Source organism: Anopheles stephensi, chromosome 2 (assembly GCF_013141755.1).
Source record: "Anopheles stephensi strain Indian chromosome 2, UCI_ANSTEP_V1.0, whole genome shotgun sequence".
Classification (NCBI taxonomy): Eukaryota; Metazoa; Arthropoda; class Insecta; order Diptera; family Culicidae; genus Anopheles; species Anopheles stephensi.
In genome coordinates this window covers 69,061,722-69,081,639 of record NC_050202.1, presented here as the reverse complement: position 1 = coordinate 69,081,639, position 19,918 = coordinate 69,061,722, and the positions used below count along the sequence as shown (strand labels likewise).

At 44.8% G+C, this 19,918-nt stretch overlaps 1 protein-coding gene across 10 annotated transcripts in view; it reads right to left on the bottom strand.

Moving 5' to 3' along the window:
- LOC118504520 (papilin-like) overlaps positions 1-19,918 on the bottom strand; it is a 200,992-nt gene that overhangs the window by 75,914 nt on the left and 105,160 nt on the right. For 4 of the 10 annotated variants that reach the window (XM_036039062.1, XM_036039056.1, XM_036039059.1 and 1 more), the window contains exon 3: positions 5,725-6,695. In XM_036039062.1, coding sequence (XP_035894955.1) covers positions 5,725-5,794 — 70 coding nt within the window. In that variant the 5' untranslated portion in view covers positions 5,795-6,695. Of the gene's footprint in view, positions 1-5,724; positions 7,195-8,189; positions 8,741-19,918 lie in introns of those variants that run through there. The other 6 variants (XM_036039055.1, XM_036039058.1, XM_036039061.1 and 3 more) reach the window with 4 other exon arrangements.

Here is a 19,918-nt window from a genome sequence, read left to right as displayed (position 1 = left end):
TGTTCTGGCGCATCGACATTTTCTGGCATCAACGCACACACACGCGCGTTGTTTATCTTGTTGGGATGTAAAATTCATTAAATTTCAGCATGCCCGCAGAACGATGATGTGAAATTAAATGTCATTGTTTTTGGTTCAGAGTCCCTTTTTTTAAGCTGTTTTGTTTTGTGAGTTATCCACATGAAGATAATATTTATGGAACACCATGAATATCGCAGTGTGTGTGTGTGTTTTTGTGATAAAAATCCAGTTTTACGCATGCATACCGCTAGCGATCGCCGGTTTCGTAAATGCAATTCGATGAAATTGCGTTTCGCGATACGCCCTTTAGCTTTAATGTTGGTTTTTCTCCCGCCAAAGCCGAAGCGGAATCGATCCATAAAATGGGCAAAACCATCGTGGCGCAAAAGCACGAAAAGAAAGTATTGGTGAGCAACAGTACACCGCTCACGGCAACTTAGCGAAGCGTTCGAGTGGTTTTAATGTGTAAATGTGGTTTCACACTTTGCCCACAACGACCGACCGACCGATTGAATCGATTGCTGTTGCTGCCAAACGAGGGTTCAGGTTTTCGTGCCCGAGCACCTTACACGAAAGGACCATCTTCCAGCAGCGAAAACCTTGAAAGAAAGTGGAGCGACTCTCCTACCGGTGAACTTTCCATTGTGTGTACAGTTGCGTTGAACAATCGATTCGTACTATTCTTTCTGCGCTGTCTTCCATTCTCAACCCAGCTAAACGGTTCGGCACTAACGCATTGAGCACATCGAATTCATTACTATTATCGCATAACTTTGGCGCAAGATAACGATGCGGGGGAACGGGGTCGAGTGATGAAGCATAAACGAACTGTCCGTCCCATAACGGGCGGCTGTAAGCGGGCGCGAAACCAATGCATCCGATGGGAACTGGAAGGAGCGAATGGTGGTGGGCGACAAGGGTCAGGGTATTGCGGTTGATTTGATCAATGATACGTTTCAGCGATTTTTCCAACCACCACCAGCGAATGGAAAAGCATAATTAACGATTATTGCTTCCAATCCGGCGTGCTTTGGTGATTTCTGCGTGTTACGTTTCGAAGATTGGATTTTTTTTCCAGTGTTCTGCACGATCTCGCTCCATCTCTCTTTTGCTCGCTGTGTGTATGTGTGTGTGAGGGGCAGAACAGGGGTTTAACGTAGTGAGGCAAAAATGGGAAGTCCGATCTGCTTACACACAGCTAACGAAGCAGAACTCGGTCAAGCTTTAATTGTGCTTCACCAAGGGTGAATCAAAATTTAGGTGAATCACATCGATAAAAATAAAGTATAAAACTGGCAAACGCAATGAACGTTAGCGTTGAATGTTGGTAGATGGGTGAAATATGTTGAAGAGCTTTGTTGAAATATTGTTAATGAAAGATTTACTTAATAGAAAAAAGATCAATGTTTAAACAGACAGTATATAATAATAATAATAGTATATTAGTAGGTTACCGGTAATAACTTGATTAAGTGTAGTATATTCGAATCTTTATATATTTTGCTATGAAGCTTAAGCTAATTGATTGGATTGTCATAATCGAGCATCAGCTATCGATTGATCCCAACGAATAAAACCAAACTGATGTTTGATTACATGACTCAAATAATATTAAGGGAATCAAATGGAATATTTTTAGTTGGCAATTTAGTTAATTATGCTAACTCAACTCTTTTCAATGTAAAGTGTAGATAGACTAAGTAAAGATAGAGTTGGATCTACCTTGCATGTTACAAGTGATGTTTGAAGTTTGGAAGTTATATTTTACCTTCGTATTTAGTGATCTGGTTTGCTTACTTATCTACTTATCAGGCGCCGCAACTATTTCTCGGGTTTTTCTTGAAGACCTCGACACCATTCAATGTCGAGCGCAGAGGACGCCAATCTATTCCATTCTAAGCCCGATGATTCTGACGGATACTTCAATGCAAATAAACATCAACTTTTTATTTCCTAAATATAATGTCCTTGCAGACATTTACAAATCATCTAATGAGAGTAACATGGCCAAGGCCACATTTACATAGACGAAGGAAAATTGTTTATATTCAATACAATCATCAAGAAACGTCTGTATTCAAAACGCTGTCAAACTAGCAGGAATATGCTTACACTTATGATCTTATTCACCTGACTTAGTCTTAGTTTCAGTGGACGAAGCAAAGGATTTGCTGACCTTTATTTGTCCTGTATTCATTGAAAAAATAATCAATCCAACTCACACTATGCGTAAACATGATAGATTAAAATGTTTAATGTCGTTAATAAACAAAATTTCAATGAATATTAAATATGTTTGCTAAGTGAAAGCAGCGTTAAAATTTAATCGTAATATTCATGAATCTAATCCACTGATGATTGTAATAAAATAAGCACATGATAAAACTGTTGGTTTTAGTTCAGCTTTTTGAATGCATTATGGATGCCGTGGATTAAGTTTGTGGTTTCGTTTATCGTTTTATTTCAAGCTCACTTCTTTAGTGTTCAGTAAAAGACCTTCGTTTTATAGGTAGGATTCCGTTCCTGCATTCAAATCAGCAGTACAAGAATAAAATCATTGTCTTCCAACCCGGGGGGTGATTATGAATTTAATGCCAGTGTATTATTTACCGTCTGTTTAACATAAGCCAATCGCTTGATTACGGACATAAATCAAACATCAGAAATAGAAATTGCGATTAATCATACGAAGCTAGCCCAGAGCCTAGGAAACTTCCATTCCCACCTGAGTCTATGTGCCCCACGAATGCTCTCAAGCGGCAAATAATTCTTCCCGAACTTTTATCACTGTAAATAAACGTAAAAATTTATATTTGTTTCCAAACCGTGAAGGACAGTTGCAGGAAGCACATACACACGCACACACCAAGCTCAGGCAAATGTTTCGCTTCGTTATAAAACACCAGGCGTCTCCATTGAGTCATAAAAGCTCGCTTTAAAACATTTGCCCGCAGGCTCACGCTCACGCTTCACTGCACACTTACTTGTGCAGGGTTGTGCACTTAAAGTGCGCTCCCATTTATGGAAGTCACTCGATCCACTCGGTGCTGCCTCTCGAAAACTCGGTGTTAAACAACAAACACACACACTCGCACATCATAGGAGGTGCAAAGTTTGTCGGATTGTGATTATTTGACAAGCAGGAGGCAGGCACAAGTAATCAGCCTAGACCGATAAAGTCGAAAAGTTTATTTCACCCTCGTACCACAATTCTTTCCCCGTCCCCCACTCCCAATACAAACCCGCTCCACTTGGTTGGGGTGGTATGTACGTGCGGCACACCGAGTAAACCGATGGTAGTACAACAATTCCAGTTTTATGTCAATCATCAAACGATTCTTTGACGACGAAATCCAGACAACAAGCGATGGGATGCAATCAGCGGAAGGAGTGCTTTTCCGCGCGTTAAGTACTTGCGGAGTGTGGTGCTATCGGTGCTGGGGGATGGAAAAGGGGGTCGGTGGTGGGGGACGGTGCGAGGTAAAAATAAAACCGGATATTTGCATTTGATTTTTGTTTCTTCTTTCAACCGTCGCAATTTTGCCTCATTTCAGCGGGAAATGGGAAATTTACCGTGGAGATGGGGATGGCTATGTCCCACACCCCGCAGCTCAGGGAATCCCGCAGGGATGTGAGCCAAGATTTTGATGGCTTATTCAATTTCTTTTCGGAATGTATGGAAATACCATCGGGCGCCCGGTATTCGATTTTCCGTTTATCCGCATTCCGGGCCAACCAAACAACCCAAGTCCCACCGAAGAAGGCATTTCGAGTTCGCTTTGGCGTTGATCATTTGCATGCGGAATTACGATGAGACTGTTGGCTGTGTGTGTGTGTGTGTGTGAGTGACAACAGGTGCAGGTAGAGACGAGGGAGGTGGTAGCGGATACGGATCCGTTTGGTATTTTAATATTGATACGCAACGCAAACATCAGCACCGTTCACTTGGTGGATCATATATCATCAGGCCAAAGTTTGGGCAGGCTGATCGAAACATTTGGCTGCCGCCCGGCTACCCGACCGAACTGCTCGGTTGTGCTGCTGTTTATTTAGGCAGCACGAGTTTGTTGAGCGATCCGAGTGTGGCAAAGCAGCCAAGCAAATACACATTAATGGAAGCGACCGGCGGATGGGTTGCGTAGGCGAAGAGGAAGTGTGGCAAGCGAGAAGGCTCTCATCGCACTCATCGCACAGTGTCTTTCGAGTGTCGAAGTAGGGGGTGGAGGACTTTTAGCAAAGGATGCGGTTTCCATAATTCAGTGCTTCTAATGCAAATCTTTTATTTGCTTTGGCGTACACTTATCCCAGTCCTTTTCTTTGCTCGAACAATTAGGAAAGATATTTGGGATTGTTTTGATGAAAAGTTGTTCGAGCGAAATGAGTGAATTTATTAAGGGTATCAATCCGGCGCGGCACGATGTATCGACGTAGTTTCCAGCTCAGGGCAGATAGAAAACAGAATAAAATTCAAATTTCAATCGGTTGATGATAAGTAGTTACCAAACGAAGTAAAGTGATCGAGATGATGGAATAAATCTTGAAACAATCAACTTGTAGTCGGTGGAAAGCGTTCTGATACGCTTATGGAAAGAGTGGTATAGCAGAATTAGAATAGTAAAATTACTACAGATAACTTAATGAAAATTGGTTGTTACGTCAGTTGAGAGGCTTGTCGATCGACTAAGTGTTGACTACCAACTGCCTATATATTTTCATAATACTGCAGGATATTTGTCACTATGAAGGTGGGTGATCGGACCCCTGGATCCAAGTTTTAGTGAGATATATCGCCAGACCATAAAGCGTTGTTATCTACGTTAGCATCTCATTCTTTTCAGGGTCCTTGTTTTATATGACAAGCCCGAAGGGCAAAAATAGTAGCGGCGCTAGCTATCCACAAGCTTTGGTAGAGGGCCAAACTATCTGGAATTTCAAGCAACGATTATATTGATTCGAGGTCATCTCCAGCTCAAGAATTCATGAGGTTGTAGGATCAAAAATGAATGTGAAGAAAGGTCCTATAGCAATGTTGCAGTCCTACCAGTTGAGGTCTTTATATTTTGTAAAAAAAACAATGCATATCCTCCCTGTTATTTATCCCGGGCGTACTCGGTAGGTTTGTGAAATACTTGAGAGTTATATTTAGTAAATATATCATTGTTATGACAGCTAATACAAATTTTAAAACAGCGGAAGTTTTTTTGTCGATGAGTCTTTGATGGTTTTTAAGAATAACGCGAAAAGTTTATGATTATTATAACTTCTCTCATAAATACTTTCAACTTTATAGTTGATACAAAAACTCATGCCTTACAACACAATACATGACTTTTCCATCAAGGCGTAGATGCCCTCTTAACCGTTCTTCAGAAGATTCCGTGGAAGAAGCACTGGTCCTTCTATGATAAATGAGCTCAATTTCTCTTTAGTTTTTCTTAGAAATGCTGATAGACATGACAGGCTCTTGTCCATATCTGGCGTCGGAAGAAGGTGCAAGTAGCTAAATAGCTTAAACGATACCATCATTTGTTACTACAAATCACTGAGAAGTGGCTGGGAAAAGAGAACTGAAATTAAAGCTACAGACACCAACCCGCGCACAACCCTAACGATCGACTCTTATGCACGACCGTTGGCTAGTGAGTAGTTGCGCCATGAAACATAACAACAACAAAAACAACGACCCAACTACGGAAGTCTTACCTGTGCTGCTCGAGCAGAAGAAAATAATCATCCACAAGATGCACAATATGTGTGCCTTCGTCATTGTCATTTTGAATGCGCTCAGCCACTCGGGAGGGAAAGCTGTGTCCCGCTCGGTGGGTTTTCCCGCTGTCGTTGCCGTAATCTGTTCCGCTTCCTGTTCCGGGTTGTTTCTCGGGCTCTCCCCACCGTCCCGCGTTGGTTTCGAGCTCGATCGGGTGGTTCACTCGCTTCCGGCCGTTCACCGGGGATAGCACCGCCGGGCAGACGGCAAACACTTTTTTTAAGTTGTTTTCTTTCCTTTTCTTTTAACACTTTCCACCCAACCGCTTCGCACACTCTCACACACTCCCACCTTCACTGTCGATCGGATTGGCTCACTCACAGGAGCGCAGCGTAGTGAACAGATAGCGCGTTGTGCGCACGGCATTTGCATACGGCCAATTGCACTCTATACCACATCCACTGTTTCGGGTGGAGCTTTATCTTTCGCTGCACTGCATCTTCGAATGCACTTGGGGTCGTCGTGAGCGAAACCTTTTTTTTTGCCCTGTTTTGAAAACCTCAACTAGCACAAACCCGGCCACTACCCGTACACCACACACGGACTTGCGGCCCGGGCGGTTACACTGTAAAGGTCACACGCGTACACAGACAGCCACATTCTCGCCACCCGCATGGTGATGGTGGTTGGTTGCTGGTTCACTGCTCACTTTTCCCTGGCGCTCAGGCTCAAGGTGCTGCCGGGGCAAACGTAAAAGGAAACACTCGTTCTCGTCCACTTTGCATGATCAAAGGAAAAGCAGTCGCGCTTTCCGGGTTCCGTTCTTCCTTCCTGCTAGCTTCACCGTGATCGGCTAACTTCGAGCCTTAACTCGGTTTTTAGTTTTGCTGGATGCAAATGTGCATCCCTTCCGGGTTACTTTCAGGCCGTTGTTGCACTCTGCACTGTGTCACAAACACTTACACTGCTGCCACGCAAAAGGGAGAGAGAAAGAAGGAAAAAAGTTCGAAGCGATTCGATTATTGAAGTACACAGACACAGTAACTCGTAAGACGGTCCTGCATAGTGCGGTCGTTTCCGGCAGCGCAGTAAACGAGAGCCGCCGAGATTCGCCCAAGGTAAGTACACTTGTTTGCGTCTTCGTGTTCGTGTATTCGTTCCTGTTGCCTGCTACCGTACGGTAATGGGTCTTCTCGAAAGGGTGGTGAGCTGTTCCTGGATGAAAAGCACTACATGGCACCTCACACACACACACACAGACACACGAGCGTTGGTTTCTTTGGCGAGAGATTGTGTGTGTGGGATCATGTGCACGTGAGGATGCACACCGTCCTAGCAATTAGGATTTCACCGCCGTTCCTGTCCCGAAAGGATACAGCGAATGGGGTTTTCTTCGGACTTCCGGTTTTCCCCTCAAAATGGATGCCGGAAGGATAATTTCTAACACTACCCTATGCACACAAGCACACACACTCACACTCGGCGTAAGTTTGAAAACCTTCAAAGCACTCAGGATTCTCGGTGGTGGTGGTCGCGTTCGTGCGCTGCCTTGTTGTTTTATTTTCTGGTGTGTAGTTTTTATTTATCTCTTCGCAGCATTTTTCCCTGCCGAACCGTGTAGTGTGCCTGCATCAAAATCCCGGGAGGGTTGAAAATTTCTTGCTTCCCACACTTCCCGGAGGTGGTGTGCCGTTGTGTTACGTACGATGCTTTGAATATTTTATTATTTTCGCCTCTCGAAACCGGGTGCTCTAACCGATTCGCAGCACTCGGCAAGCATGGGAACAAAACATAGCGAACATTTTGTCTCTCCTTTGCCTATACACAGACGCACACACACACACACACACACTCACTTACACAACTCACACAGGCTAGAACCGGGACGACAGTTTGAGTGGGCCGTTATTTCATTTTACAAAGCTTCACGCTTTCCGCTAGCGCCGGGTCGGTGCAGATCTGATTTTTCACTCCCGAGAGCCCGGGAGAACCGGGAGAACCCAAATCTCGTTTTTGTTTTTTTTGCTGCAACCACTTGGCCGCCAGGATGGTTGCTGGCTGACTGGATTAGGATAAGTTTATTTTCGCCTCACTAAATGATTCATCCTTCAAGCACATTCACACACACACACACGCGCGAATCACAAAATCCTAACAGACCACTGGACTCCGGATGAACCTCATCGACGGGGCAGGTTGGGCAGGCCAGTCCTGTGAGAGATCAGTTAGCGACCAGCGGCATGCCAACAGCCGTAGCAACACCGACGTCATCCGCAAACCTTTTGCCACCGAACCTTTATGGTTGTGTGCACCCGGCGGGTATATTATTGTATTCTTTTATAACCATTCTGACTCGGTGGCACCGTGGCAACAATCGGTCCCATCGGTAATCTGGCCAGCAGTGGAGCCGTACTCAACACCGCCCGGTTGCATCGTAGATGAGCACTATATTTCAAACTACCTGCTGTGAGTGTGTGTGTGTGTGGCTGTGTGATTTTAACTGTTTTTCACCGCACAACAACCATGCAATCACCCGTCGCAGGATGGACTCGGGCTTTTCCGCGGCAAAAGGTTCGCACTTCCGGCCACGAATTCGCGAGTGCGCTTAACGATTGCTGCCAGGCGTCTCCGTTGCGCTTCCGACTGCTGCAATCTCGAACGATTGAGGGAACTATCCTGTTTGGCTTATCGGTGCCGAAGCTAAACGATCTGGAAGGCTTGCTGCCCTGCCGTATCAGCAAACCGGCAACCTGATGGTTAGCGATACCTAGCACTTGCTGGTGTGTTCCTGTTCTTTTTTGCTGTTGCTTCTGCTACCAATTTGAAGTCACTTGTGTAGCTGCAGAGCAAAAGCGATGCATCCGCGCACCCGATCGATAGGTCCACGGCTTTTTTTTTGTTTTGTTTCACCCAATTTATTTATTTCACTGACGCTGGCTGTGCTGCAAGGTTTTTGCACGTGTACGCCAGCTTCACGTTGATTTGCCAGCTCGCGACAGCGAAACCTGAGGGCTGCGAGAGGAAGATGGAAGGAGAAAACGAGAAAAGAAAATGTAGGTTAGTAAGCTGACAAACTGTACAAACAAGCGCTATGGTTGATCAAGCTTCCCGCGTGTGGTGCACACGTGTATGTGTGTTGTTTATACGGTGTGAAAATTGATTGGTTAAATGAGAGGGTCTTGTTTGACGAGTGTTGCGAAAAGCGAAAATGATCATGTGACCGTGTGCTCACTGGAGTGGAGCTTCGTTAGGGGACGACGATATCATTTTGCCAATATTTGGTTCACGTCCGGGAGATATGCGAGTAGGGTGCGTGGAATTGAAAACAAATACAATGATACGAGACTCGTGATGCGTTTTACCGGGATTTATTTCATGATTTATTGTATGAAATCTCTTTCACAAAAAGGTGGTAGTTCTAGAAAGAGAGCCAAGGATAGATTAAATAATTTGTCGCGATTTTAATAATAACTCTGGAATAGATTACTGCAGATAGGAAAGCGATAGTCAATTTAGAATATTGAAAACAACAGTGCAATAAGAGTCTTTAAGTCTTGGACGATGGGATTTTTAAAGTACTTTTCAGACCAACTAACAACTCCCAGAATATCTTCGAGAGCTCTTCTCTTCTTCTTTCTTGGCCTAACGACCTCTGAGGTCATGCCTGTCATTTCTGGCTTACTAGACTTCTTCTTACCACATAGTTGGATAGTCAAGCCTCACAATGGGGGAACGGTCTGGATGGAATTTGAACACCGAACCTTTAATGTGAAGAAGAGCACCGTTGTTGCATCGACCACCCAGCCACTCTCACACTTATACTATTACTGCTGTATTGACTTGCCTAATAGCCTGCAATGCAACCATGTTTGTTTATACTGTTCTACAATTGCTCCCTGCAGTGATTGTCCCTAGAAGAATTTAAAACACTTTATTTAGAGACTTATAAGAGCTAAGAGATTTTGGCTCCTTGCGCAGGGGTGACTTCTTTGACCAAGAAGAGCTAAGAGACGTTCATTATCCAACATCACACAAAACTTCATTAACAACAACAGTATTTCCATCTAATTGGCTACTACACTTTTCAAAAACTCCTTTTGTATTTCCCTCTCTCCCTCACCAATATGTCCTGCGACATCAATGATTGATTGTAACTCAAAGATTTTGGGTGCCTAGATTGATGGTTAATTTAAAATTTTCTCTTTTCCTTCTGCTTTGCATAGTAAGATTAGCCCAATTCTGTACACATGTTAGCATTTCTGGGAATAAGTACGGATCGTTTCTATCGTGTCTGTTCGGTGCCTAAATTTCCTTCCAGCATAACATCTGTTCCGGTTTATAAGTGTTGTACGAAAGGGATGTTCAATTATTTGCACACATACGCAGCACATAGAAAGCGATTTTTCCCCCCTCTCTGCACACAACAAGTCCTTGTCCATTACTTTTCCACGCTGAGGCTGAAAATGTAAACGATGGTGCTATGATTTTTATTTCGTGTTTGATTTTGCCATTGCGTGAGAAGGGGACGAAAATGAGAAAATAAAACACTCACAATGTCCCGAAATCCCTCGACAACCGAAAATCAACACGTCATCCAACCAAACACACCCGGGCGATGTATGTAGGTTGGTGAGTGTATATATCGCCCAACACCGTGGTATATTACATCAAACGGGTACAGTACACGAACCATTTGCCGAAGGGAAACATCAAGCCAAATAAGAAGCGAGAAAGTGCTCGCCGTTCCTTCCAAGACCAAACTCGAATAGACGTGCTTATGTACATCAAACGGATTGAGCAAATGTTTCTCATCCTTCGTGGGCTAACCGAACCAAACCCGAACCGAACGTACGAAGTGTACACAAACCGCAATAAAGATGTAAAAACATTTGCGTAACGAAAATTTTAAGCATCCTTCTACGTGTTTGCAGCAGTGTGTTGGTGAGGGTGCCTGCTGCCCTACTGTCGCATGCCGAGTGTGTATGTCTTTTCCGCCAGCGTTCCCGCACAAACGAAGCCGTAAGTACACGTGACTCTCGGTACGAGTACTGAACCGCTTCCTCTTCTACCTTCCACCATCTTGTCAATAGAAAACAAAACATTGATGTGGCATCGTTATGGGGGAGAAACTGGGCATGGGATGGGAATGCAGGGAACACACATTGCGCCCGGCATATTATTACGCTTTTATGAATGTCAAATTTTCTTCCGACACGCAATGGGTCTTCGATCGAAGGGTGAAGCTGTCAGAGTTGGAGCTGTTTTGCCATAAAATATCCGGCTCGAGTTTTATTCAACCATCACCGATAACTGGCTGTCCATTACATGTTCAATTGTATTTGCCAATAAATTAGCTAAACTTTGGGGGAAAAAGAAACTGAAGTAGGTCCATACAGCAGGTAGGGAATATAAGAAGTATTCGAGTTCACCAAAAGATGCTCAAAACAGTAGAATCTAAATTTAAAAGAGGACTTGGTTCAGCACGAACGAGCCTTCGAGCGGTTTGCTTTTATTTGCAGATTATCTGACGAACATAATGCAGTTGGTTGAGTCTGTACTCTTGCGAGTGGACCAGCCATCTTAACTGACATAAAGGCTCTTGACTTGGTTAAAAATAAAAGAACCCATTTAAGATCTTTAGCTTTGAAACGATCTTAGATCTGTTTCATATTCTGGCGCTTGGCACATACGTTCCTCTTCAATTCAGTGATCCTTACTTATAAGATTGTTATTGCTGTTTTAACTGTTTGAAAAATCCACTTATGAACAAAAATAGATGAATGAATGAATTATAGTGCATTTATGAAGAGTAACAAAATTATGAAATATTATTAGTTGTTCTAAATTCTTGAACCAATTGGAATTCTTTAAGTCTGAAGCTTATTAGATGGAAAGAAAAGGTTGATTGACTAAGGTCATCAAGAAGCTCTCTTTGTAAGAAAGTTAAACTTCACTTAGACCAAACTCGATTAAACGATCGAAAAATCCACTGTGGTTGATCAAATTTTAACTCATCAAAAAGCAGAACTCGTTACAGCCAAACCAAAAGCTAATAAAATGATGATGAAGATGATGATGGGGCTGTTGCTTTTTTATTAAAAGTGTCACTGAACGCTCAAGCAAGTCGGTCTTGCGACGCAGCTCTGCCGAAGAAAAGGTTGACTTATTTTTATTAATTACATCAGCGCCAATTTTCCCTCTTGGGCCACCTTTGCAAAATCATCGCATTTGTCACTTGCCAAACCCGAGTTGCCAAGGCCTGTTTACTGTCCACCAAAATAGGGCTTTTTTGTGTTGCGCCTACTGCCTACTCGACTGCATGTATCTGTGTGACGTTTGGTGTGTTTGTGGTGTGCGGTCGCGAACGTGACATTCCGAATCGTTCCAAATTTTCGCTGATGATGACCAGTTCGACTACGGTACCAACCAACCTACTGGCTCCATCGTACTTGTGTCCTGTCCCAACCCGACACCCCGCGCACGGGTGATAAGTAGATCCGATTTCGATGGCGTTTTGACGAATTGCTGACTGAAGCTGGGTATTTTTTTTTGGAAACGGGCCGGCTGAAACGTGTTGCGATGCGAACGGTGCCTCGGGCATGCCGGTGATGACATTCCCCAGCATTCCCGATCAATATCGAGCCGGTGCGAGCTTAACGCCGCAACGATCATGAAGGGCGCTGTCATCCCGATTTGGTGATGATTGGGTGATTGCATTATTAGATTTTTCCGCGGCTCGACGGTGAAACCGAAGGCCGTAGGTGTTTTCGGGTGAAAATGTGTTCGGAAGAAGTGACACTCAGGCTCATCGCACGTTTCGATGGCACTGTCAACACTGAAATCATCTGTTAAATTGGAAAGCTCCCTGCTAGGGGCGTGTACAATGATACTTCACTCTCGCATTCAATGCGATAAGGGTTCGTGTTAATATGCACCGGCGATGCTTTCCCGGGTAAATCCGTTAATTTGTTAAGTAAATTTTGTTAAGTTTAATAATTGGTAAAAGGGTAATGTATTGAAAGTTGTTATACAATTACTATACAATTTGTTTAAATCTTGGGTGCTGTGAAGAAATAATAAAGACCGGTCATACATTGATGCAGAAACTTTCCGAAAACTTTATCCTTCCTAATGTTTGATTGATTTGTTTCCATCATCTTCTGGTTCACCGTAACCGCTCAGATGTGCCCTTCCTTACGCTGCTAATCATTCATTATCGCCTGATGCAATTAGCAAAGTCGTCCAATGTTTATTGAACTCCCGGGCGCTACGAGAACGAGATAAGTTTGGCTCTGTTTGGCTGTTTAAGGATCGCAAAGTCACACAGACACTAAATCACTCACCAGCACACTCGCGCAGAGCAATCGGAACGGAAATGCAAGTGCCGTACGTTCGCACTGCAGAATGTTGCAAAAGTTCGACAACTTTCGCGTGGAAGCTATTGCCTGGTGCCAGCCGGAGCCGCACCGGGCCTGGAACACGTTGATGAATTTCGTCCAAATTCTCGAGTGCCATTTGGTTGGTTGGTTCATCGCAGAGCACGAGCGAGGCTGTTATTTTTTTTACGTTTTTCGATTCGCTGTATGCACATCCCACAATAAAGTTGTTCGAACGTTCCCTCCCCAAAACTTTGGCAAATCGATGCGCGCGAATAGACAAATAGTTAAATAACAAGGAAACTTTCTTCGAAAACAACATCCCCGCCTACCGGGTGGTTGTGGTTTTCGGCAGCTTTTGGGTTGGTTGGTTGGGCCGCGCCGTGTTGAGCTCAAACTTTCAATCTACCCATCCGCCGATCGCTGATGCATTGAGCAACTTTCCACCGGTGCGGGAAGACAATCTCGATCTTCGATACTTTTGCTCGGCCGGTTTGCTGGATGCTTATTTATTTGATCGAGCAGAAGCAAACTGGCTCACTAGGGGAAGCAAAGATGGTAGCTCTTGAGAAGATTGATTTTTTTTTGTGCTGTGTAGCTTTGGTGAAGTTTTCCCCTGAACTATTCCAGCTTGAGTGAGGATTAAGGGTGAAGTCGGCAGATTAAGCGGCCGTGAGAGGAAGACTAGCTTGATCTGACAAATATGCTCGCTCCATATGCAAGTAGGAATGTGTGACAATTATGCTATGCAAACATGAAACCGTATCAACTCAAACCGGTTCAAGGTTAACCGGGTACGATGGATAAAGTTGAGCAACCATATTGCTTTGCATGGCACACACTCCCATACGCGTGTCACGGCCTACGCTTCATTGGAAACCCTTTGTATGAAGGTAGGAAAAAGTGGGGAGAGAGTGCTAGAGAGCCAGACCGACTAGAACCAACAAACAATACCAAGTCCCGAGAAACAATCAAACACAACAGAACACAAATGCGCCAAAAAGTATGTCACCCGTCGATGCAATAGTTGGGCCCGGGGTTTTGTTCATCTGCCATCGAGCGCACAAAAACAGTTCTTTGGTTTGCGTTGGCTTTGTTGGGAAAGTTTTCCATTCGCGCTTGCTACGTATATGGGTGTGTGTATTTTCTTCGTCCTTGGTCATTACCATCGCTGTTGCGCCGGGGCGAATGAAATCTTCCTGCCCGAGAAGCATGTTTGTGCTTCGGGTGTTGCACGCCGGGGCGCCCACGAGCACTTCGTTATCATGGAAGTTCAGGGCAATGGCAAAGTTTTCCTCCACCGTGCCGATTTTCCAAAATGGTGGTGGCATCTGCCACCATGTTTTTACTGCCACCGTTAAGATACGGCAGGAGAGGCCGCCGGTGCCTATCCACGGGCGGCAGGGAGTTCCCGCGTTGGCAGAGTGGCAGTGTCGCAATTTTGTTGCAGCTGCAGAAGAAATCGTGAAAGTATGCACAAGAAATAGCTCTTAGCCCCGTTTGTTTTCTTTGTGCGGTGCGATGCTATTCTTTCGCGTGACGGTAATGTTGGTGCGGTGTGGCGTTGGCTCAGGTGAAGTGTGCAGGTGGCGCTCGGATGGAGCATCGGGCTTTCGCCTGATCGCATTGCAACAATTTACTTCCTGCTGGTGTCCGGTGCGCACAACAACTTTTTGATATACTACCCTCCGGGGCATAGTGGAATTTTGCTATTGGCTGTAAATTCGCGGAGCTGGGAGAGTGGTCTGGATAGGGCAATGTAGTGTTTATTATTGGAAGGAACATTCAAATATCTTGGATTACTTGACAATTGAGCATTACTGCCTGTGCGTTGGAATTCACTTTCGGGCAATATCGCTGTGAGATTTAACTGTATTTTGGTAAAACCATAACTGCGGAACATCGTCAATAAGGCATACAGAATGTATTGTTTGTCCTTGCTCTTGAGATAATTATGGCGTACCGCAACTACATCCAGTACAAATTCGCAGCATCATCAAGCTATACACAAAAGTGTTTGTGATGTTTTGTTTTGTTGGTGTGCAATTACATTATTTCGCACAAACAATCAAACCGTTCTGTGTGTGTATGTGGCTGTTTTGTGTGAGTTGCCGAAGCTTGGTGGATTGGCTCATCGCCATCGGGGCTCAAATGTCCACCACGAATAAGCATACACGAGACACTTTTGCTAGGAACAACTTTTCGCCCACCGCACGCCTGCGCTTCCAGCCCCATACTTCAGCGACTAGCCTGCACTGCCGACGCTGAGACAAAGTTTTGCGTGATGAAAACAAAACTCCGTACCGCTCGGTCGTACATTGACATTGGGTACGGGTTTTATTTTCTGGCAAGTTGCTATTTGGTCAAAGTTGCAAATGATTGACACTGACGTTGGTCAGAAAGTTGCGCGCGTAAGAATAAACTCAAACCGCCCGGGTCCTCGCACCACGCACCGTGCCGAACACATTACGGTCCACCAACAAGTCCGGCCGGCGCTCTTTTCATTGTGTGAATGTTTCATTCGGTTGCCTGTTTGTCTGTCGGTCGGTTCGTTTTCGTAAACAATTTGTAGGTTTTGGTTTCCTGCTTTGTTGTCGTGCGGATATGTTGGTTGGGTTGCGACCGGTGCAAGCACCATTTATGCTGGCCGAATCGTTTTCACAGCCGTCACACGACACTGGTTCAGGAAGGGTAATTGAAAGCACAAAGTAATGGGAGTTTTTTTTTTTATTCGAACCATATGAAAGGGCAATATAATATGTCTTCATTACTGAAAACTTGAATGTCGTTACATTAGGTTTCCGTTAGTGTTTGATGCAAAACGATTACGTACAATCTCATACAGTTACCCTTTTTTCCTGTTTCTCTTTCTGCAACATCAAACATCAACAGTATATACCTCAAGCTTTCGCAAACAAATGCAAAACGAATCCAATCTGCCAGTGTGCTCCATTTCTTGTTACAAACATCGTACACTGCAATCGTGAATCGGTTGACAGAAAAACTAGAACGGGGACAAATTTAAAAACGCATCGCGCACCTCCTCAAGGCTTCTTTCGAACGGTCTTTTCAGTGCTTTCTTTTTCGTTGCTCTCGACCGAAGAGCAGTGAAAAAAAGAAGACCCCAACAAACCCACCACACTGAACAACATTCCCATCGCATCAGGTTGTGTGTGTGTGTGTGTGTGCATGAGTGCAACACAGCTACGCTATAAAATTCATAGCTCATCTATATGCAAAGATGCTCGCACGTCGACACAGTCATCATCATATTGACTTGGCATTGGAGTTTGAAGGTGCCATCTCCCGGTGCTTGTTTATTGTAGCGCAAAGTACACACCGAAACAAGCAAATTGGCAACAAACCCGAAAGCTATGAAATGATCGACAGCTTAGCGTACCCGGTTGACAGACTACGGCGTTGGCGAATCAGGTCCTGTTAACGGGTACGAAGCCAATGTGCGAAAACTTTCTTTCGAAGTAGGGTTGGCGTTTCGTGGAAATAATAAATATTATGGGGCAATGTGGTGGTAGCTTCTGGTTCCGGTTCCACGAATAACCATTTATCGAGGGATTTAAGCGAGATGCACACAAACATTGGTGGTTGGGTTTATTGAATTTTTGGAAATCGTTGGTGGGAAAACGAAAAGCAAAGTGTGAACTAGTGACAAATTTCTTCGTAACAGCGATGCAGATTACAAGCGATCGAGTTAAATGGAGGGAAACAATGGTTTCTACTGTTTGTTTATTGTTAAAATATTCTAAAACAAAACTTCTATAGATGAGCAAGAACTTTGGAGATTAAGAGAAATGGAACTAGATGACTAGATGAGAGACTGATTGAATAGTCTCTCAATAGCTTTCAATAGCCCGAAGCGGCCCGGCGAAAGAGGCGACTACGGAGCCGGTTTTCATACGGCAAATCTGGGGCTCAAATCCCAACCAGACCGTTCCCTGTAGTGAGGATTGACTATCCAACTACGTAAGAGGTCATAAGGCCAAGAAGAGCGAGTGAGAGTTAAGTGTCCATCATAAGATGATTAAGATGATTTACAGTTGAGATTTCTTTGTTCTTCTTATTTTGAAGTTATTTAATTTTAATAGGAAGTATTCTTTCGAACAATTGAGTTAGTTAATTTTTGACAATTTAACTAAAATTTCAAATCGTGATTTGTCGTCTACCTTTGACGACTGCGTCACACAATCACTCTTATTAGAACCATTTATTGTTCCAGCACCATACCACACACGCAGCCCCACGGTGGGAAACAATTTCCACCACAAACGTTTGATTTATTGGTGGCAAACAAAAATGGATAAACACTCATCCGTAAGTGTGCATCGCTTTTGCAGCGGCAGTGTTAAAAATATTCATAGCCTCATTTAGGACTAACAAGCACGGAGCAAAAATGTGCCCGCTCCATCCTTAATGGGGACCAATTTTTCTCCCCAGAAATGGTAGCGATTCATCGAAGACAACAGAGGAAAAAATGGAATGGTAGAGAATATGTCCAACCCACGGCCGGAAAGCTTTGGGCCCGTTCGGTTGGGAAAAGAAATCGGTGCTTCTTCATCCGGGCACCGAGCATCGGTTCCGGGCGCACATAAATAATCCATTCGTTTTCTGTCATGCGCCTAAATGGAGGCAACTTATCTGGTAATTTACTTCTTATTTATATTCCCAGCCCAACACACACACACACTGGCGCGCTGGGGAAGCGTTTCATCCGTAGTGGTAGCTGCTTCGGGTGAAGAAAACAATCACAACGCCACCTTCGTCACCTGCACGGCTGGGAGAAACTTTCCGAATCTGGTCCGTGCGGTCGGTCTGCCGGTTGTTCTTTGGTCTTCTTCGGTACTCGCAGTCTCATGCCTTCACAATAATGTCACAACATGATTTACGGAACCGTGTGACAAATAACAAGAACAAAAAAAGAGCACACCAGAACCTGAAAAACCCGAAGCCACCGATGCTGGCCGGATGCTGAGCGGCCTTTGGAGTCTCCGTTAGACTGGGTGGTGGAAAAATCCAATACACAGGGTTCACAGTAAAATGAAGCCAAAACGAGCGAGAACCGTTGAATGGGTGCTAGGTTTCGGTAGTACGGTAAACTTATCACCCGGCGTTGGCGCACGTTTTTCGCTCGAATAACATTTTCCAAATTATGATCCGATGATTGATGGCTCGTCAGGCCAAACATTGCCGGTTCGCGCTGTCGCCCGGCCAACGACCGCCGTACTGTAGCATAATGGAACATCGTACGAACGACACCGGATGCTTTATACGGGACAGAGGTAGAGAAGCTCGAAGGTGTGATGGGGCAAACGTGGACGGATTGTCTGTGCCGGGTTAAATTTTCAACATGCTGAAGTTAAACGATTGTCATCTTGGCATGCCGTGCGTGAAGGAAAGGCCTACAGCACCGTTCAAAATGTACGCTGAAACAGGCCGCAACGTAACAACGACTACAGGCAAATAATTAGTGCCGGAGATGTACAAATAGGGTAAAGTTTGAGGATAGCATAAAGATGCACTTTAACATTCAATTTTCCACCTTAGATTGAATTAGTGGTGTACAACCCGCACCAATCTTTGCATGCCTACTCCACCACAACACGCTCATTGACCTTATGTACATCGACGGTTTAATTTAATGCTACAATGCCCTATTGTGTGCCATAAAATAGTAGCAATTTATTGGTGCTTGGTGTAGGACGGTAGGCCCAAGTCAGTTTGACCCATGCTCCCAACTGTCCCAAGTGTGTCTGTCGGACTTTGTAAAGGCTTCACCGTGTCCTAATAACGCGCTCGTTCCAACGGAGGCCAAACATCACGCATCGGTTCTGACGGTACCGACCTATCAGTTCTTCATTATTCTCCACTCCACCGATGCTCTTCGCGTACGTTCGCGTCATTTGCGTCCAATTTACCCAGACGATACGATGCCTCCTAACCTCCGGATGTATTTGCACGAAATTTAGAGCCCAGGTCCAAGGCTATCCAGTGCTCCATCCAGTTCGCATGCAACATTGCCCGGGTCCCGTGCGAAACCGCCGATCGAAATAGGCCGACGACCAACAGCAGCAACGACCGTTTGGGCTTGGGATCATGTTAAGTAGACTGGAGAAACCGGAGCATTGATTTATTGGAGGCATAATCATACATCACAGTGACGGATGGGCGTCGCCGTCGTCGTCGAGTATCACGTCGGATCTTCCGCGCCGCTACGCTAATATTCGCTTTAGTTCGCGAACGTGGCTTGGTCGTGGATCTCGGGCGGGCGTTGCGACGTGATGCTAACAATTTTTGACATACGACGCGACTCAACCGAACCGTTCCGTCACTACCGACCAGAGCGAGAGATAGCGAGCAGCAAGGTTGACTTTCATCATCATGCCTCCTATCGAACCAACGCATCCGGCGGTGTACATTACAGTGTGATTCATCCGACCGAGGATAGTGGTCCCTGGTCAGTGGCGCGGGAGCGAAAGTCAAAGTCATTATCAAACAAATTGACTTCAAACTTGTTCCCATGGAGAAACCACCCGTGCGGTGATGTCGGTGGCGAATGTTTCCGCGGAAGATTTCCCTCATCCTTCTCGGATCGCAGCATGAGATACTAACAGAATGACTGTTGATATAAACGGATCGGGCGCACGGGTACAAAATTTCGTGTGCGTGTATCATCATGCGCCCGGAATGACCGGCAAACCCTTTCCCCCGACAGAGCGGTCGGAGCTTGTTCCGAGAAATATAAAATTTCTCATCCGAAATAGTAACCCGCTCACGGTTTGTCAATCGATCGGTTGTGCGT